The sequence below is a fragment of the Sylvia atricapilla genome, chromosome 3 (genome assembly GCF_009819655.1).
Source record: "Sylvia atricapilla isolate bSylAtr1 chromosome 3, bSylAtr1.pri, whole genome shotgun sequence".
NCBI classification, from domain to species: Eukaryota; Metazoa; Chordata; class Aves; order Passeriformes; family Sylviidae; genus Sylvia; species Sylvia atricapilla.
In genome coordinates, this window is record NC_089142.1 from 26,344,859 (window position 1) to 26,367,378 (window position 22,520).

Sequence of the window (22,520 nt, forward strand, 5' to 3'; positions counted from 1 at the left end):
AAGTAACACTTATAGTATAAGACCTGGATTTTCTTTCATTCAATCTGTGCCAAACCAGATAAACTCTGAATTCAGATTTCTCTCCAGAGAAAGCACATCAAAGCTTCTATTAGTTTCTTAACATGTTGAATATATGCTGTGTATCCAATTTATAAGATGATGTTTTCTCTTGTGCCAGCCAATCACCAAGGAAAGATGCACCAAAATAAAGGTTTTTAAAAATTATTTGTTCAATCGATTCCATTGAAACTGGAAGAAAGTGCATTTATGTAATTACTAGACAGGCATACTTTCTATTAATAACAAAAAGGATTTGCTGCCAAGGATGGATTATGGGTACTCAATATATATGGAGTGTGCTAATATAGAAAAATTTATACTTAAAAGCTGTTCAATGAAAATGAATGCTAAAGTTACTTTTTCCCATTGATGCATAACATTTTAAAATCCTTGAGGAAAGAAATTTTCTTCTAGGAAAATAAAGAAGGACAAAAAAGTCACTGAGGACATACAAGTTACTGTTCCAGAGAAGCAAAACTAAAAGCTTGTGTTCTGTGAAAATATATAATGAATCAGATCCTCTGGGACTGGTCTTAGATACTGGGAAGCAGATTTAAAACTGTTGATCAGAAGTATCTGTACCCATAATCTAATGTTTCTATTCATTGACAGAATGAGTGTGTCTGTGCTGTTAAGGACAGTTGATTTAGACTACAAGAACACTGACTCCCTCTGGGTCATCTGCTAATCCTTTGCAGGAAAAATGGATTTAGAATCATCTTTGTGGAATATGTTTGGTGGAATATGTTTGAGAACAGACAGATTACAGCACCTGCTAATTCATTGATTACCTGCTCTTTATGATATTATATTAGGTTTCAAAGGCAGCTGATTGGAATTATCAGACATCCCATGATTAGGAAAGGATGTAAATAAGGATCTCTTTGAGAGAACCCTAGAATTTTTAAAAGCCATCTAGATAAAGAATGGACAAGTGAATTATCAATTAACAAGCAGTCATATCATCACAATACCACAAAAACAAGCTCCAAACAAACCAAACTAGAGAAGAAAATGCAGCAAGAATTGCAGTGAGGGAACACAATTCTGAGGTCATAGAGTGAGTCTGAGGCTAATTCAAGAATATAGATGAACTTGATTTTTAGTGTCCTATGCTATTTAAAAGTACAGTTTCTGTGTAATGCACTGAATTTTTCATACCACAAAAGAAAATAAAATACATCCATAACTGGAAAGTCAGTTATTACAGAGCATTGAGCTGCTTCTAATGTCCTGACATACTGCCTAAACTGCTCATTGGGATAGGTTTTTGCCCTTTGAAATGACTTTAGGTTTACTTGGAGATAGAGGCAAGGAAGCTCTTTTCACTTCTTTATCTGATCATTCTTTCTTTCCTCAAATACACTGTGTTGGCTTAGAAACAGTTGCATTCTTTGATTTGTGACAGATCATTTTACCTTTCTTTCAGTATATTTGGCTTTGTTATTTCTTCCCTTACACTGAACATTGTCAGTGCAGGTACCACTTCTACTGTTAATATCAAACAATTGAACAGTTTGCTTCAGGAAACTAATTCTGCAATGCTACAGGACATCATCTATCTCCAAAATTTCTCTCTTTCAAGTCAAACTCTTTCTTGTATAATTCAATTTAGTGAGGGTATTTTTCTTTGCTACCTTCAATTCAGCTTTATAATCCACTATGTACAGCCAAAGAAAACTATTTTTGTGGTCTTTGAGTGATTCAGTTCTTCTCAGAATATATGTACGCTTCCTCCTTAAATCCTTTCTTCCTCTCCCTTGTCCTTATTGTAGCTCAGATGTGACATGTGCAGAACATCAAGTTAATCTGGGTGGTGGATCCTATTCTCTGATGTATCCTATGTGTGATGATCCTGTGGTCACAAAACCAAGGAAAATAAGCAACAAACTCCCACAGATTTCCAGAGGAGGGCTCATGAAACCATCAGAACAACAAAAAAGTACAAGCCATAGATTTTATGGTCAAAGAGAGAATGAATAAAGCACAGCGACTGCTAGTGTCAAATTGGAACACAAATATTGGGATATACTTTCTGAAATAATCTGTCTGATAGCAATGACCGATTTTTATTCAAATTCTCCAATTATTCAATTATTTCCCAGCATTGTCTCTTTAGATAGTGTATATGTTAAAAAAAAATTCAATCCTAAATTTTTATGGAATTTTTCCCTTCCCCATTTTTCCCATTAAAAAAATATTTTGAAGATCACAATGGCTGCTAATTAAATTGAATCTTTGCTTGCTATAATAGTATGTTGGCTTTTATAAGCCAATGATCATCCTAGGGTTAGAAAAGGAAGTAAAATAGGACCTCACAATACTACATAGTGAAGTATTAATTAGAAAGCTCACTTTCTTTTTTTTCTACACATGTTGTCCAAACTCATTCATTTTGTCTGTAATTAAAGAGAGAAACACCATAGTTCGGTCTTCATTCAGTGATGATGATAGGGAAACATTCAAGTACTTTTAAGGAAAAAAGTCTAGGTAGGTCTTGGGCTAAATATTACTAGTTCTGAAATTGCATGCAGATTTGTACCAAGAAAAACTATCAAGAGATAACTGAATTCAGGTTTTGTTTAGGTAGTATTACCTCATTTTCAAAGTTACTTTGATTATCAGTTATAGAAAACCACAGTGAAAACAAATTATGTGTAGACAGCACATAAAAGCAAGAAGAATATTGAAGGAGTATTTAAAGTAAAAGCATTCTATCCACTAAGCATTCAGTAACACACCAGTAGCAAGAAGAATATTGAAGGAGTATTTAAAGTAAAAGCATTCTATCCACTAAGCATTCAGTAACACACCAGTAGCAAAGAATCTCACTTTCACTTCTAGTCTCACCTACATTCCCTATTAAATAGGGCACATAACAATTCTACTGACCTGACCCACCACCACAGGGACCGCTACAAACACCTGTAGCCACAACCACTGTGAGCACCTTTGTTGAAACTGGAATCACAGAATGCATCTCCTGCTGACTCATGCAAAATGTGAAGGTTAGTTTAGAGAAATGCTAATCCAAGTGGGTGCTGCATGCTCAGACTGCCTCTGGAAGCAGTGTGGCAGCTGGTAAACAACATGCTCACATATGCTTTGCTGCATCTGTAAGATTAGCTTAACTTTTAACTAGTTAATTCAACTGGTCTGGACTGGAAATCAGAAAGGTTTTCCCCTTAGCTAGATTAGAAAAAGAGTGTCGTGAGTTTGTAACAGTGGCCACACACCAGGAAGAAGACTTCCACTCAACTGGAAGAGTGCATGAAAGTAGGAGTTCTGACTCGGACCTAGTACCTCCTGGTCTACTGTGTCTGGTTCTGGGCTCCTCAGTATAAGAAAGACCAGGAGCTACTGAGAGGGTACAGAAGAGGTCAAAGAGGTGATTTGGGGTCTGGAGCACTTCTCTTATGAAGACAGACTGCAAGAGCTGGGCCTATTAAGTCCAGAGGAGAAAAGATCAAGAGGTGATCCCATTAACAAATATAAATACCTCAAATGCAGGTGTCAGGAGGAGAGTGCCAGGCTCTTTACATTAGTGCCCAGTGACAGGATGAGAAGCAATGACCATAAAACTAAAACACAGGGAGTTTCATTTCAAAATGAGGAAGAACTTTACACTGAGAGTGGCAGAGCACTGGAACAGCCTGCCCAGGGAAGTCATGGAATCTCCCTCTCTGGAGACATTCAAAACCCACCTGAGTATGTTCCCTGTATCACTTGCTCTAGGTGACCCTGCTTTGGCAGGGAGGTTGGACTGAATGATCTCCAGATGTTACTTCAAACCCAAAGATTCTGTAATTCTGTGGCAAAGAAATTGTCAAACAGAAAACTATAAAAATGTTTCTTGTTTTATATGGGGCACAAAGAAAAGGAGATGCTGAGTCAGCTTCTTTTATTTCTGTTCACACTGCTCTGGGGGATTGGCAAGTGAAAAAGGGCTGTAACAGCCACAACAAAAATGAGGGAGAACAAGCAAACAACAAATGGTGGCAGGAAAAGATGCAAAATTATAATGAAGTTGAATTATAGAGATTTTTGTGTTTTCTACAAATACACACAATAGCATGTAAATAGTTTATTGCTATTTGGGAGAACAAAACCAGAAAATAAAAAAAGATATAATATATGAGGTCTGCACCATAACGCTATGGAAGAAAAAAAAAAAGTATTGGTCAGGGTCAGTAAGAGATGATATTTCTTGTTTCAACAAAGAATCTACTTTTAATGGCATTTCCCAGTATTTTCATAGATGCTTTCAGCATTTTTCCCTCACTTTTTTTTTTTTTTTTTTTTTTTTTTTTTGTAGACAGATATTGATTTTTGCTTTTAAAAAGATTCATGAATCAAATATTTAGGGGAAAGACAATTTTTGTTAGGGGATCCCCTTTTAGACCAGAAAATTAAAATAGCCATGCTATGAGCAAAAATTGTGGCATAGATAAATGAAGATATTTCCAGAACATAAAAAAAACCTTAATGTCATGGAGAGTGACTAAGCCTTATTGATTATTTAAAGTAAACTTCATCACTACTCACAGAGTCCTGTATGTTTTTGGCAAGTTGTTCATGTGAAAAATATGCTACAACAATACAATAGAAAAGCATTAATCTGCTGGTTCTGAAACTGTAACAATGCAGCAGCATTTCAAAGTGCTGCTGCTGGAGCCAGAAGAAAGAATGAAGAGTGTTATGGTTCTGGAAATGCAGCAAACATTTGATGTATTTTTCACAGGTAACAGAAAATGCAAACAGGTGCAGCTGTGGGTAAAGCTCCATTTGAAACCTCATTTCAGCAACAACAAAATGGCAGGCATTCCCTGCACTGAGATAGGGTGATTAACACTGCAAGATGAAAGACCTCATGCAAATGGCAAATATAAAACAGTAATTTCCTTCCTCAGAGAGTTCTGAGTTTTCATTAATATTCCTGTGTCAAAGAAGTTTTTCTTTATCCTTTTAAGAGAACTACAATTAGATTAAATATAATGCTGATGACTACTTTTCTTTATAACTGCTTATTTTATTTTAATTTTCTAAATTTGTATTTAAAAATATTTTCATTGTTCAGCTACCCTATCACACAACCTCACAAATCTGTCTTCCCTGCTGGTAAGTGCACAGTAATAATTCCTTTATCTTGTTCCTCCCTCGTTTTCTTAAAAGTTATCAACATTTTACCATATCTAACTGGGACTAAAGGCTTAATAACATTTCCAATAGACCTAAAATCCTAAACAAAGCAAAACAAACAAACAAAACGCAGGGTGACCCTTGAAACAGACACATTTTGAGCCAATATTTTTGATCAAAATGTTCAGTTCTGACAAAATTTATTGTTACTGTTCCTTTTAAATATTTTGCCTCCCCAGCATCTTTGGCTAAATTTTAGATCCACAAGCATCAGTGGCTGGATTATTCATGGGAATGTTCAGGCTTTAAATCTGGGCTGACATTCTTTCCCTTATTCTCAATTGCACTCAGGTTGGTCTTCAGAAATGTTGAAAAATGGGAGACTGATTCTGATCGTCCAGAAATGAATTTCATATTCTCAGTTCCTCTCTTGAGTCTTTCTGAATTCAACTTGAAAGGAAGAAACTTATGCAGTCTGCTGGATTTCAGAGAACAAAGAACAAAAGGTCCCTTCATGCACGACATTTTTAATGCATGGAAATTCTTGATTTTCTGCATCTTTTCTCTAAATTATTTTTTTTCTTTATGAGTGGTTTAAAATGCTTTTATATCAAGAGCAGAGCTAATTTAATAGGAGTTTCTGTAAAACTCCTGTGCAAGAATCTCTAAACAGGGAGGCTTTAGTCATTGTAGTGACTCTACAATGCTTTTATCTAGACATTCATTGAAGTACACATTTACACTATTTAGTAAGAACACTTCCACCTTATGGTTTTTCCACCTAAGGGGTTTTTTTTCCTATTAAAACAACAGCTCCATAATTTAAACCTCAGACAAACCCACAGTGATCAACCTTTTTAATTTTGCAACTGTGCTGCATAAAACCCCAAACTCAGTAGCATACTCCCTTTAATATGAGGAAAGGCATGTGAGTGTACCACAGGGACTGGGCTTCTGTTGTCAAATCCTGAAAGAAACTTGAAAAGCTTGTGCTGTACACACTGTACACATTTTTTCATATAAATATTTGATTTTTGGTCTTTATTTTGGTGATATTCACCAGTTGCTGAAACCAATTTTACATATGAATAAAAAGAAGCAGCCATTAATTTACAATTTCCTTAAGATAATATTAAGGATAATTCCACATGTTGGAAAACAGCTTTAGTAGTCAGACGAATCTATAGTTTTCCATTTTGGTTTGTAGATGCTAATAAAGCCCTTGTCTTTTTGTTTTTTCCTGAGTTTATTTTTTATATTTGCATATTTTCTATAGTATTTGATATGAAAAAGTCTTTTATTATTTACTTATAATATGGTAGTTTTATTTTTGTCTTGTATAGGGCAAAAATTCATTAAAAAAATTGATAAATGGAAATACAAGTCACATAATATGGTAGTTTTATTTTTGTCTTGTATAGGGCAAAAATTCATTAAAGAAAATTGATAAATGGAAATACAAGTCACATAGGAAAATTGTTTTCATTTATGGAAATCATTGTTTGAAGCACGAATCTAACAGAGCTCTGTTTGAGGACATATTCAGTATTTTCAGTAATTCCACTAAAACACAGGGAGACTCTACATGCTGACAAGTTTTGAACCTCTCCATGTTCTGCACAGAACTGATTTACATCCATGTAGAATTTAAGTATATATGGTGCTACTAGGAAATTCACCTTCTGACTCCTAGATTCCCTGGGTAACTAAAACATTAAATAGCTAAAATGTTTTTGCTATATAATTACTTGTCTGTTTTATCACCACAAAGAGTTATATTCAAAAATATAAAGAAAGTACAATGGTGGAAAGAAAAAACTAGCTTTTTCTATTACATAAAAGAAGTGGCTTCCTCAGAAGGATGTTGGAGGCTTGAGGGGCCTCACAATGGTAACTTCCTAACACCTATATTATAAATTTTCATTGTCTTTAAACACAAGCAGCTAAAGATTTTATGTAAATTCAGATATCAGTGTTCCATGAAGATGCATGAAAAGGAATGAATGTGTCAGGCACTATTAATTAGAAATAATGTGAGGTTTCGTGTTTGAGTCAGAAATTTATGCTCAGGCCAGGAAACAGCAAACCCATTTTCTCTTTAGCCAGATTAGGTAAGTAGCCAGCATCCTTCCAAAATGGCCACTGGCCTTGGGAGGTGACATGAAAGGGTCAGCCAGGTGACACGATCCTGAGCAGACACTTTACTGAGGTCCCTAGAGAATCCTGATGTTCACTTTCTCTCAGCTAGCTGAAAGTTCCTGAAAGTGATCTAGGAGCAGACCCACAGCTTCACACCTTGCATGAAGGAATGAAACCCACCCTGTTTTTAATCACAGCATTCTTGAAATCAAAATGCCAAGGTAGTAAAACATACTATTATTCTAACTCAGTACCACAGATGATTTCTAACTAATTATTAAATTAACTGTGCTGTAAAAGCACAAACAGTCTACTATGTCTTTTTCTTACAGGTTACATAATAAAGCTCAAAAACATTGTTCAATACTTCACCTGCTTTATGACATGGTATCTCCTGGGGAAGAACTCAAATGAGTTTGCATTGCCATACCACCAGGGGAGACACAGCATTTTTGCAGATGACTTAATTATCAGGAAGTTAGCACAACAGAACAAATGGCTGCAATTCAGGAATTACTGAAAGAAAGTTTTCCCAGAAAATGCCATAAATTAAGAAGTAAAGGAAGAAAAAAGCAAGTATTTGTCACTTACATAACAATGATTACCTTTAAATGAAAAATTACTCAAAGGACTGGGACACTGCAGCCTCATATGCTGCAAACATTGGAAAGAATCAGTTTTATACCGACGTTTTCAAGTGGAAAATGAAGGGGAGAAAGCTTGTTCCCTGAAAATTGAAAACTCACCATTATTTCATTTTTTCTGCATCTGCTCTTGCCCAGAAGAGAGCTTGTTATCAAATTATTACAATTATCCTAAAAATTATTATGACAAGAAAACATTCATCTGCATTAAAGAAATAATGATTCAAAAGCCAAATGCTAGAAATGGCAAAATTTCACAAGTCTGGTCTATGTGATGAGGAGACAAAGATTTTCCTACTGCTTCGACTGCTTTTTCCAGAAATGCTCATTCATGCAGATTCTTATAGAAAAATGCTACATCTATGTAATTTTTAATAAAATCAGAATAAAAATAAATTAATTTAAGCAACACTTTAAACCAATACTTCTTATTTTAAATGGCTCACTATTGGATGTGAATGGATGTGAACAAAAGATGGAAAAATGTATGAGAAACTGAGAATTCTATAAATTTTTTCTGTAAGTATTAACTTTTTTTCACCATAATCTCTCAAAGCAGCTTACCCCCAACAGGCTCCATAATGTATTTTACACAACAGACTCATGAAATATATAATACATCTCTGTTAAATAAGAGAACCCTATAGCTCTATACTATATGCTATAGGAGTAAACCCTACAGCTGTTCTGGAGCTCATTTGTTGTGGGTAGATAGCAGCTGCAATCATAAATAACTTTACAGGCACTGGGACAGCAGTTTTAAAGAGTTTTTGCATGCTTTGAAGAGCTCTTTCCACATCTCAAAAAACTCTTTCTCATTATCCTCCCCGTAGGTATAATTAAGGTGTTTCTTAAACTTTTGTTTAATCACATATTTAGTCTTAACAATCATAGAAAATTGTCACATCCTTTTACAATTTTGTCAAGTCCTCTGGAGGGATTTGAGATGTAGGTTGATTTTAAGTAATAAGTTTATATGCATGACCAAACAAGTAACGGAATAGAGGGATGCTAATTCCAGGTCTATGTCTTAGAATACCTGCATCTCAAACATAAATCCCATGAATCACAGAGATTCCTTACACTCTTAAAGTCAAATACATGTAAATCTTACATGCTTCACTGAGTCTGGGACATAATACCTAAATTAGATTAAAATGAAATCTTAAGTTGTATGAAAGCTCATACTGACACTTGTTTCTGAAGTGGCAAAATTCTACAAAAGTGTTCAGGAGAGCATAAGAAGGATTAGTCTAAAACAGATGCACCTCTACCTTGTGAACTCAGTTTCTTTTCCCTCAAAATCCTGTTTTTAATTGATTTCAAAAACATTTCAGCAAATTAACCCAAAAATAAAGTTAAACTGATAGAACAAGATGCCATTGGATTGGAGATAATTTAGACATCTTGAAGACGTCTCCATAATTTTGTGAACTAGGAAGGAAAAAAGCAAGGACCATATGCTGAGTACAGGTGACTGTGAAGCTAATATGATTACTCACAGACACAGGGTATTCTGAAGTGTTAACAATTTTCATTTCACAAGGTTTGCATTGTCTGATATCGAAGTGCAAAATTATATCCTCAAGTGAAAATGCAGAGAAAAAATTAATATAATTTCCTTTTGCATTGCTCACCCAAATAATGCTTCCATTGAATTATATTGAATGGAACAAACTGTGGCAATGGCTAGCTATTTCCTATGAAAATTGCTATAATCTCGACTAGTATATCAAATCCAGCATATGAAGTTAACTATTGGCTAAATCCTTTATTGTTCTTAACTAGCCTACTGTGTTCTTAATTTTCAACCTCAACCCCCCAAAAAAAACCCTAAAATTAAAAATTACGAAGGAAAAACTTACTATGTTTTTAAAAAAATTAGTCCAAAATCTAGAGTGTTAATTGAAAGTTTTACTTACACAAATACAAATTGTGAGACATCAATAGGTATCCCATGAGTCTAGATACAAGCTGAGGTTAATGACATCAAATTAATGACTACAGGAATTTATAGATATCTCCAAATACATTATTTTTTCCTGCTCACAGAGTCTTACAAGTTTTGAATCATTTTGAAGGAGGACAAAATGTGTGAAAGAACCCTTCAGCCCTGGAAAAACAGAGATTTTGGGGTAACCACATCACATTTTTTCTTTCTGGGTACCTCAAACAGAAACCTGAATGTGGAAATGAAAGTGCAGTTGTTCTTCCTCAAACTCTTTATACCATTTGCACTGGCTCACTTTTCTCCTTGATGGAAAATATCATAGACTTGTTGTAAATCATACACATACAGTATAAATGTTGTTGAGGAGATAAATAGTTCTATTGGAGACATGAGATTGGCTCCAATATGGCTGAAATAACAGAAATTGGACCAAATACATTTCTTTTCACAGCCAAAGACATAAAGGCAAAATCTCCTAGACTTGTCTGAGATGAATTATGGTAGCCAATGACTCAAGTTAGAAATGTTAAGCTAGGAACAACATCTAGAAAAGCATCTATAAAAGAAACTTCTAATGTTCAGGGTAATAATATCAAGATTTCTCAACCAATCAGGAATTCAACAAGTGTATCCTGAGGAACAAATATAGCAAAGGCTGTAGTGTGACTGTTCCAACCTAAATGCCTGCTACAGCCTTCCATTTTACTGCTATTTTTGCAGCTTTGTCAAAGCAGTTGACCTTTAAGTAATGTACAGAATATACACAGGCAACATATCAAATTAAACAGATTTCCTGGTTTTAACACATGACATTTAAATACTCTTTTTTATTGAACAATTTATAAAACTTTTACTGAATACTAAAAATTTTGGAGAGTTTAAAAATGTTAATCTTATAATTAACAGTCAAGGATATACTATCTTCACACATGCAAGACACTGATATTACAAACCTATTGCTATGAACTTTCCAGTAATGCACCACCATCTGCTTTTATGCCAAAGCAGAATCATTGCAGTTTTTTCCACTCATGAGGGAATTTCACAATGAATCGGATAACACTGCTCACCCAACAAAGAAAGAATGATACATGTAAGCTGAAGTCAAAAAGCTTATTTATACAGAAAGGAAAAAGAAAAATGGGTAGCACAGAGTGCACTATCTACCCTTCATAGTATTCCCTATCTGTAAAATCCTCCCTTTCTATTGGATGAAAGCAGTCATTCATTACTCACCACTGAGTAATGAAGATTAATTTTACCTGAGAAACGTATCTTCTATGCTGCATTTTAACACAGGTTTAAAATACATCTTGTACTAACCTCTAATTTCTAATTTTGGTAATTTGTAGTTAAAAAAATTAGAAAAACAGAAATAGTGAAAGCAGTATTAAGGGGAACAGAGGCCTCCGATGGTTGCCCTTCCATGCTTTATACTAAATCCTCACTTTGGCCCTTTGGCATATAACCAGTGTTGATAACTTCTGTTTGAATTCGGCAAATACGGTGATTTGTATGCATATTTTTCTATTTCCTTAGAAAAATGGAGACAGACTTCAATTTTCCAAAACCGTCATTTAGAGATATTTCAGAGGTATCTGTTTAAAGTAAGTAATACTGTATATTTAGATAAACTGCCTTGGTCTAATATATCTATAAGGGCACTTATGACTTGAAGGTATTTCTGTAAGGGCAGACAACCTGCTGAAGCTTACTAGTTGTGGAACAATTAAATAAAACCAAGAAATTGCATTTAATAATGCTCACCAAGTTAAAACAGATAACTAATAATGACATTCACTTGCTCTCACTCTAGAAGGTGTTCCTATACACTGTAACAAAAGTAGTTATTAACAAACTGAGTGTATCTTACTATAGCTATTAAATCAACAAATTCACCCATGCTAGTGAAGCCAAGAATACCCACAGAGGGTTTCTCTATAAAATCCTGTGTATTAACAGTCCCAAGGAGGCTGTTAATATGTCAGGTAAGTGTATGAGGAATTTCTTGCAGAAATTTAGTTAATGGTAGGTACAAGGCAGATCACAAAGATGATTAAAGAAAATATATCGCTGAAATGTAGAGGTATACATAATAGCATGTTTAAAACAGATCACAGCTATCTTTAAGGACAGAGAAAATTTCCTTGACTGTAACACAGTTCTGTATTGCATACATGACAATTTACTTTCTCCATTGGGAGGCCTATGGTAAATAATTATTGCAGATGTTCTTATCCCCTGTAATTATGAGTTCTCTCTAGATTTGTTGAAGAACAGGTCTCTGAATAGCAAAGGTTTATAATCATAGTTCAGTTGGGCTAATTCTGGTTTCATTAAACTAAATTACCAATCTCAATGAAAATTTGGGATTGAATAAAATCACTCTGTGCTTCAGTTACTTTTCAGCTACTAAATACAGGATCCATCAAGCCATATTCTGATCTATTTAAAGACGCAATGTGACAGCATGAGTTCTGGGATGTAGCTGCCCCAGTGAGCTCTCAGCCAATGAACATGTCAGATATGGCAGCCCTGGCTGACCCAGGAGCACTAGAAAAAGGAGGAGGCTGTTCCCTGTATTGAACAGGGGGTTTTAGAGGGCAAAAGCAGAGCTTTGTGAGAAGAGAACTGAATTAATCTTCTCCACACAAAAAAAGAAATGTTATTCTTCCAGTGCTAGAATTATTAGCACTGGAAATATGTGGAAATACTAATCACTGTTAATATCTCAACATCATGTAAGCTGCAGGAAAGCAAAAGGCACCTCTTTCACTTTTAGAAAAAAAAAAAAGAAAAAAAGATTTCTTGTGGAAACTGGGTGTTTGACCATTAAAAGGATGATATGATTATACAGCTGAGGTTAGGTTCTCCAAAGGAGATACTTGGTCCAGGGTTTCTTTAAAGCTTCTATTCTGTTTCATTGAATGGAATGGTTACTTCTGTACCTTATGTAGAGTCATTTCTAGCCATCAGAGGTTTGGTTACAGCTGTAACTTTGTGCAAGAGTCCTCCGCTTTTAATTTGCTCTTGGGGTAGTCATAATTCAGTCATATTTCACACATGATTTTTGAAACAAAACCACAGAAAGAGAAAAGGGGTCCCCTTCATTTACACAACTAAGACAAACTTCCTTAGAAGAAAAATTTCCTTGGAAATGTAGTTGATGGTCAACTCTTTCCAACGTATGAACTCTGCTGGCCTACACTGGTTAAGCTTCAGAGGAGAAAATGGCTCAGAAGGCTATATTTTTGAATGAGCAACCTAAGAATAGCTTTTTCAGCCAATGAAACAGAAGGTACTTTCCCCAAAGTCTGTGGCACATGGAATTACTCAGCCCAGATAATACCGTTCAGATACAGATGATATCAGTTACTGTGAAAAACGCCAAACCAGAGAAGACCCTTGGAGACTCACAGATCAGCTGGGAGGTCAGAAGAGAGCCGCAATCAGACTCTGGTGGAAGGAACCAGTGGAGTCCACAGAGCAGTTATGCACACATACTGGTATGGCCCACTACCACAGGATGTCTGTCAAACTTCTGCTTAAACTGAACATTGCTTACTCCTGGCATAATCTTTGCAAAAAGCCAGAACCTGCTCTCATCCAAAATACCACAGATGATGCTGATAAAAAGGATGCCAACTGCATTCTTTGGAACATGGAAGGAAATTCTGGCACATAAAATGTATGTAAATAAATAAAAACTTTATTGAAATGTTTAAAACACATCATTGAAGCACTGACTAAATGTTTTATATTTTATGGAGACACACTTTTTTTAGTTTCACTATTTCATGCTGCAGTTTCCACAGCTGCAGTGTATTGCAAGCAAGTGCAAAGAGTATGCCCAGATACTAAATATGTAGAAAATACTCATGAGATTCAATTTTAACACTGAAAATTTGCAAATATAGATTTATCATAAACTTGAAAAGGCTACATGGTAAAATATTCTCTGACATCTAAGTAATACATGACTTTTTTTTTAGCTGACAGTAAGTGATTGCTTTCACATACAGTGAGTGCAATGATCTCTTTTTAGACAGTAATACAAGGTAATGCTAGCTCAGATACACTGGCAGTCTGACAAGGGCATTCTTAACTCTACTTCCTTAATACCATGGGAAGTTCATTAGGAGGATGATACTGTTATATAACCATACCTTAGAATTTTTTTTTCTTTTCCTGTACACTAGTAATGCCTTTTAGTGGTATGAGAATTATCTACTACAATTCATAACCGACTGTACCTTAAAATCTAAAGTAGTTTTTGAAGCCAGCTATGAAATTTACTCTAAAAAAAGAACTTTCTGGGAAGCAATAATGAAAAGCAATTACAATTAGCAAACAGAAATATTGATCAGTTTGTCTTATAGCCTTGATTCATTTTAAAAAGAAGCAAAAATTACTAATATAAATATTTTTTATTCAAATTCTAATTAAAATATGTTCATTTGATTGATCTGTGCTTTATGAGCAACAGTACTGGAAGTATAAATGAATTTTTTTACAGAGTAAAAAAACCCTTTTTCATCAAAGGATCTGACATAGTGATAGAAAAACTCAGCCTGTAGAAATGGAAAATATAATCTTTTGAGGAAGTCAACTTTCTTTTCTGTCCCAGAAATAATATAATGAAAAACGTACATTAAAACTGTACACAGCAATTTTGTACAAATAATGTATTTTTTTTTCATTAACTCAAATTGCAACTCTTAGAAGTGGGGCTGACTTATATCACTTAATTTACACTTTAAATAAGTATTATTAGAATTACCTCAAAGAATTTGCTCCTCGGTTAACCAAAAGTAACTGGGATGAAAAGCAGAGAAATATGACAATCAAAACCTCCTCCCCCTTTTCATCTCCAAATCAGAATAAGACTTTCATTCCATAACTAGTAGAGAAAGAAGTAATCACAATTACCTTTTTCACAGAATCGACCAGTGAAGTGTAGTGGGCAGTCACACTGGAACGAGGTGGCCCCAGTGGGCAGAGAGAGAGGATGACAGGTCCCTCCATTACGGCACAGTCCTTCCTGGCACACAGATGGTAATGCAGGGGAAATCTGAGAGGGCACACCAGGGTCAGGCAAGTGAGGCACATCAGAAGAAACCACAGGGGATGCTGTTGATAGATGTGTGGGTACAGAGATTCTGAAAGGAGAGAGAACATATCAAAACAAAAAAAAATCCCATGAGATCTGATTTTGTTACAGCAGTTAAGCTTCAATTTATATTAGTTTGTGTTTTTTTCAATAGAAATTTAGGCTATACTTAAGAAAATATGAATAAATAAGAAATTCCCAAATCAAATTGCCATCCAGAAAACCAGCAAAAACAAAGTGAAGGTATTTTTTCCTGTGAGAAAGCAAGGAATAGCCTTCATACAAGTATCATAGTTTTTATGTGCTCTCATAATTAATTTTGGTGGATGTCAACAATGGTTGATAAATAAACACAGGCTTCACTTAGTAAATAACTTATTGTTTGAAGTTACCAAAACTTGTAAGACAGTTCTATAAGAGACTTCCACACAAGCAGATCAAGCATGCATAGCAGAAGGGAAGAAGATGTAGTACAGAAACACAGTACCTTTTAATTTACAGAAATATTGGGGAGAAAGGGGAAAGATGAAGAAAAAGAGAGACTTTTTGGTTTAATATCACCTGTTTGTCAACTCGGTTCGTTAAAATTTTCTGTTTCTACTGAGAGCCAAACTTGTGACTCACTAAAACTGTGCAAATATAAGGCTTCCAATTTACCAAGCACAACAACTCATACACATCACACAAGTTTACAATGGTGAGGAAAAAGCAAAAGGAATAGAGTCCCAAGAAGATTCATGAATATTTTATAAGCTTATTATCAATTAAAAAAGAAGTTCTCACTGAATTTTACATAAGAGATAGACATTCTTTTTTCATTTTCTGAAGTTCAAGAGATACCATTTTTTCCCCCCGAAAGAAAGTTCTAAATATGAATTATAATTAGGAAACTAAAATCTAAATAAATATTATTTATATGTCCTTGGTAATTTAAAACTATGTGAATATTTATCTCGTTTTAATATTGTGCCAAAAATACCCAGAAAATCTGAGGTCTGGAGCACGTCTCTTAGGAATACAGATTTGGGAGAGTTTTGAGAGACTATTTGGCCAGGAGAAGAGAAGATTTTGGGGACACCTAATTACAGCTTTCCAGTACCTGAAGGGGCTGCAGAAAACCTGGAGAGGGACTTTCCATGGGAGCATGTAGTGACAAGGAGGGATGGCTTTAAGCTGAAGGAGAGTGGGTTTACATCAAATATTATGGAAAAATTCCTTACTGTGAGGGTCATGAGGCACTGAATTAGGTTGCCCCAAGAAGCTGTGTGTGCCCCAACCCTGGAAGTGTTCAAGGCCATGCTGGATGGGAATATGAGCAACTTGGTCAGGTGAATGGGGTCCCAGTCCATGGCAGCAGGGTTGGAATTAGATAATCTTTAAGATTTCTTCCACCCCAAATCTATGATTCTATAAAAGGGAGATGAGGTTGAACTGAAACATCACTAACATTTTGGGCAAAACAGAGCATAGAAATTAAGTGTATAATACAATGGCTTATAGGCATCACAGTTAGCAATAGACAGTGTTTTTTTAGCAAGGTGTTAAAAATCAACAGTCAAATTCGTACTTTTTTGTTCAAAATGATGGCATAAAGCTGCTTTACAAAATCCAAAATAAAAAGAAGCCCATAAACTGGCCCCAGCTGTGCCCTTCCCTTTCTCATTGTCATCTGCTCTTGTATCAGCTAAAATTTCTGCTTCATCATATTTACAGTTGGGAGTATGCCTTAAAAAGAAGCATTGGAAAGTGATGATGCACCAGTAGATTGCAACTGCAGAGACAATATAGGTGGGGGCACATTCAGTGTGACATTGCATTCACCACAACATGTATCTTTCCAGCTTCTTCTTAGGTCTAGCTTCCAAATTTTTTGTATATCCCATTTACCTGAAAACTGATTTTAATAATTAACTTTGTTTAAATCCATATTTTAGAAAGTACTAATGAACTTCATAATGTTCTAAAAAAAACCTCCACCAAATATAACACATTGCAGGTAAGTTGTTTCTTAATGTCAGTATTAAAAATCTGCTTCTCTAAAGTATCAATACAGGGAAAAAAAAAAAAAAAGATACATGCCCAGAGGCAGTTAGGAAAGAAATGGAGGTGGACAGAGGAAGAAGACAAATAATTCAGGGCAAAGTGGCAAAGTAAGTACCTAAGGGGACCCAAAGAAAGTCACAGTAACTGAGAAAGGAGTGGAGCCTAGGAAAGAACATAAAGGGTACATGGGTCTTATGTGACAGTAAAGAGAAGATGTGCACAGCCATAATAGTAAGGAAAACATTAGAATGGGATACTTAAGCAAGGATGCAGTATGCATCCAAAACACAAAATAGCCAAATCACACAGTGTGGTGCTTAGCAATGAGGATTTCAAGGCAGCTGCCTACTTTATATGAGAGAAAAACATCCAAAAAAATGGTAGTCATCAAGGTGGCTGAAAATAAATACTTACAATATTTTTGAGGCTGAGGCCTTCCTAATAAAAGACTTGAAACTTTAGGAAAATGAGTGACTTACTGTTTATTTCCATTTAGATGAATTGAATAATAACATTTCCATTTATGTAAATACAACAAGAACAGCATAATTGCTGGATTTATAACAATACTTTTCTCCTAAGAGAAATAACTCACATGAACTTCATGTAGGCTATTCCATTCAGAGCAGCAATAAGGGTGCATTAACATGTGTTATCTTCTACCAAGAAGCACAGCAAATCTTTTATTTGCTAGCACAGTAAATTAAAAATGCTTAGTCACCTGCTGGGATTACAAACTTTGATTAAAAGTAAATAAACCAAAAATATTGATTTTGCCCCCAAGCATAACTTAAATTTTGTAGAAACTCTGAACTAATAGTAGGTTTACATAAAGATTTAGACATTTACAGGAGAAATTTACTGGGAGCAATTACTGCTATTTGTTGATTTTTCTGTTACTCCCGGAAAAAAAAGTCAACAAAAACTATATAAAACCCGGGGAATTAACACAGTATAAACTAAGCTCTTACTACTAGCTATTAGAGAGACCATTTTTCTAATGACAGATAATCGTGTCTGACCACTGCAAAAATTATTTCTCTGAACCTGGTCACAGCTACTGTCAGGGGTAAAATGCTGAACAAGAGGGAGAGCTGTCTGACTGGCAGGTGCATTCTTGTCTCCGCTGAAAGCACTGATTTCCAGCTGTGGAAGTTTCACATCCCCTTTCTGATGGGAAGCTACTGTTTTTCTCTAAAATAGAATCACAGCAGTGTGCTTTAAATGAAATTTTATGAGTGCAAGTAATGCAGCCTTGCTTCATTTTTTGGTTGACATTCTAATCTGCTGAAAAGAAAGGAAGGCAAGCTTCTTGGTAGGCTGATTTCTCCCCGGTTCATTTGCTAATTTTTCACAGGACGTCAGCCTTTGCTGTGCTGTTCTGGATGTTTTGCTTCTAGATGGTGCCTGACTGTGTTCGTGCCAGCAGTGCTTCCAGGCAGCCCACAGCTCCCTGCCTCACCACAGAAGTGGAGAAGAGTTTGCTGGGGCTGGTTAGAGGGGCAAACATCTGCAGCTGCGCTCACAAGCCGTTCAAGCTGCTGCTGTGAATGCGCAATGACCTCGCCTCAATGAATTTTACCTAAAAACATCATTTGAATAAAGAGCTGGGAAGCATTTAAAGTAAAAGAGTAATTGAGGTGTTGAAAGTTTTGACAAAGTGTAACAAAAATATATCAAGCAAAACTTGATTCACTGTTACTCTGCAACAAGACCACATTTTTTTTTTTTTTTTTTTTTTTTTTCAATTTCCCAGCCTGTCACTGCCTCTCAGGTCAATAATGCACACAAAGATCTTCTAACTTGCTGCAAGCATCAACACATTGTTTTTAATCTTTAAATGATCTCAGAAAGTTGAGTATTAAAGGCCTGCAAGCTTGTGTTTCATAGCTGAGTGCATGTAAAGTTGAAATGCTTGTCTAAACATAGACATTAGTGCGATATGAAGTCTTGTTTATTTTACATTACGCTGTTTGCCATTAAGGAGATGTATGGTGAACCGAATGGCAGGAATACAGTACTTAGAGGTCGTGTTCAATGTTATGTTATTAAACCAAAAGCATACATACCCAAACCAACTGTGTTTCTCTCTCCTGTACACTCTCCTCTATTCAATGAGAGCCTGAAACTATCAGCGTGTGGAGTTAGAGGCATTGCAGCTCAAAAAGCTAACAAAACCTCTGGAATGGCCCACTCTGCACTGACGTGGCAGTGAGGGGCTCAGCCTTGACAGGGGCTCCCCTGTGACTTGTTCAGCCTGAAAAAAGGAAGGCTCCACGGAATCTGGTCAGTTTGTACAAATACCCAAGGAGGAAGGGAAGGGATGGAAGGAGATGCTTCTTGCTGGTGGCCAGGACATACAGCAGTGGACACAAACTGAAATGCAAAAAAATTCCACCTAAATATAGAAGAGGTGTTTTTTTTTTGTTTTTTTTTTTTTTTTTTTTTTTTTTTTTTTTTGTTTGTTTTTGTTTTTTTTTTTTTTGTTGTTGTTGTTGTTTTTTTTTGTGGGTTTTGTTCTCGTTGTTTTGTTTGTTTTTTGTTTTGTTTTTGGTTTTGTTCTGTTTTTGTTTCTAGAGTGATCTATCTATATAATGGACTTCAAACTGAGACCTGCAAAGAGAGCACACTTTTTCCCCAAGTAATTAACTATCAGGCTGATGGCAGATGTGTCTACAGAAGCACTCTGACATTTCCCATGAAGCAAGTTGATGAGACAAGCAATGGCATGGGAGTCCCCACGATATGATAACATCTCCACCGCCTATATCTTCTGGTACTTATGTACTTAACATTTTATTACTGGAGTAATGGATTTAGCCTTATCTGATATGAGTGGGATAAGGCAGTTTGTATTTTTATCTTGTCAATAAAGTAGTTTGGGCTGGGAAGCAACTGCTTTTATTTGCAGTTTTCTTCAGTGGAAAAGTGTGCATCTGCCATATTTCTTAGGTTATGACAGAATCTTATTTTAAATGAATGTTTTAGAATTTAGAGCAAAAAGAAAGATTTTTCAAGAGCATTAGCATGCATGGTATAATATAATTTCAAAGCTTATGAAAGTGAAAACAACTGCACTTCATGGAAATGTTAGTTTAAACAGGAATAAATACCTAGTACCCTGAATGTAATTTGGCAAGAATTAATAAAGCCTTTTACAGGCTGTTTATTTCACTGTTCACAACCATGTCAAGCAGAGTACTTTAAATGGCACCTCACTGATTTCAATGAATCCACAGAGCAGTATATCTGTGCACTTACCCTCCTGGAGACACTATTTACATCGCTCAAATCACTGAAATTACTTATTTCACAGTAATAGTGAAAACAATTCAAGAGCTTACCAGATATGGATTACTTAAATGCTGCAGTTTATATGTGAATCTGACTTTTTTCACTCATCATAATTTTTGTTTTACTTGGAAGTGCTGGAGGTCAGTTTTCCGAATAGAGATGATATATGCTCAGGCATATGTCTTAAAAAATTAGATTTTCAGTGTATGTTCCAGACTGTGAGCCCAGCTTCCCCCTCCTATGAGCCACAACATTTGGTAGCAGAACTCAGTGGTACTGTAGCTGCAACTGGAATAACAGAAAGCTCTGTTTGCAAATTTGAAGAAAAATATTAAACTCCAGGTTGCATAGCAGTGTTAGATATGAGAAGAAATGTCAGTTACAGACAGATGAAAGTGGAAAATACATGTACTAAGACATATTCCTGTTGTTTCCTCCAAAGCATATAAATTCCATGAACTTTGCAATGGATAAATAGGTTATTGCAGCAACAATGCTTTATGTTGAAAGTTTAACAGCAAAAACCTTTTTAAGCTAGATATGGAAGTGAGTGTTCCTTAGATAATACTTGAAAAACACCCTTAGTCCCTACATTTAGGATAATTGTTAAAACAATGGTTTTGCTAAAATGGAAGAGCTGAATTTCTGTACCAAATCCAGTCATCTTTTTACTTGGCTTGCTTGAAGAAATAAGGGAGCATTAAATCAGTTTTTCACACTGACCTTTACTTAAGCGTAAAACATTACCTGTACCAGTGATGTAAACATTAAACTAAAAAAAAAAAAAAAAAAAAAAAAAAAAAAGAAGAGATTAGACTACTGAGCACTGAGTGGAGCAGTGTGCAAATCTTACACTTTCTGAAGTTTAAACAAATCTCAAATCTGTGTGAACCTCAGCTTTCTCTTTTACATTTAGTCAATAATCACAGTTGGAAAACCTCTTACCAGTTTCATCTTAGCTGCTACTTAAAAAAAGAGCACTTGAAAGGCCTAAGCACTGTGTATTTTTGTTGATTTCTGCAACTACTTTTGCTTCTTGAAACTGATGTTTTGAAAGAAAATAAATACTTTAATTCTCTCTTTGAAGATTCTTTCAGCAGATGAAAAAATGTTGTTTTTTAATATGACACTGTACTTGTCCTTCTGAAAAGTCTCTGCAAAATTGGAATATAAACTTTCTGTTCCAGTTCTAAATGGCTGAGTAAATTGCACTGGATAAATTGAGTTCCTGTAACAGAGATGCTATGTAAACTATCTTAAAAATCACAATTCCCAAATGGAGTCACTACTGTTTACCAAACATTCTATCTAAGTACAAGCAGTAAAGATATTCTTCCACCTCATTGATGCCATCTATAATTTAGACTTCAAAATGCATGATCTACCTATGCAATATCATTGCACGATGTGTCTGTGAGGGATAAAGGAGAAGCGCTTCTCAATCCTGAATACGCAATTGATTTCCTAAGCAATAATTCATTCAAGCAAGACTTCTGCATTGTAATTTTCCAGGCTAGAGTAGCCAAACTTTGGTCTTTGCCCACAGCAAATATTCTCCAGATGGGTAGTGCCATGCTTTGACAAGAAAAAAAACCTGAAATGCTTCAAGATACATACTTAAAAAACAATTGATACAGTGGAAAAATACAGATCTCTACTCAGGAAAATATTCTAGCCCAAGGGATGGAGAACCATATGTGAACACTTTTCCTTTATCCATTCAACCCAGTCAATGCCTATTCCATGCAGGATAGAGCAGAAAAATGGACTGCTTTGAGAAGTTCTTACAGTACTTCTGGAAGGTGTTTATAATTCCACTAAGCTAAGGAGAGAACTGAAGTCAAGAATTTGTTACAGCAGAAGAGTGCTCTTATCACTGATTTGGAGAATAAAAACAGAAAGAATGGATGTACTAACACTGGACCTATCTTTTACAGTCTCGTCTCAACTTCTTCTGGGAATATTTAGGAGATATTGTTCTTTCATAGATACACTTATAAAATAGAGGCATTCTCAGATCTCAACAAGTGTGAGGACTACTCTTAAGAGAATCAAGATGCTTCCAGAAATGAACTTCAGGCTGGAAATTCAATGTGCCCTGATTACATTAGAGATAATATGCAGTTTTGAGAGTACATAC

General features: G+C 35.4%; 1 protein-coding gene across 1 annotated transcript in view; it reads right to left on the minus strand.

Annotated features, from left to right (window-relative positions):
• The window catches only part of EYS (eyes shut homolog), a 718,715-nt gene that overhangs the window by 174,978 nt on the left and 521,217 nt on the right, over positions 1 to 22,520 (minus strand). The window contains exon 36 of the mRNA XM_066314978.1: positions 14,863 to 15,092. Coding sequence (XP_066171075.1) covers positions 14,863 to 15,092 — 230 coding nt within the window. The remainder of the gene's footprint in view (positions 1 to 14,862; positions 15,093 to 22,520) is intronic.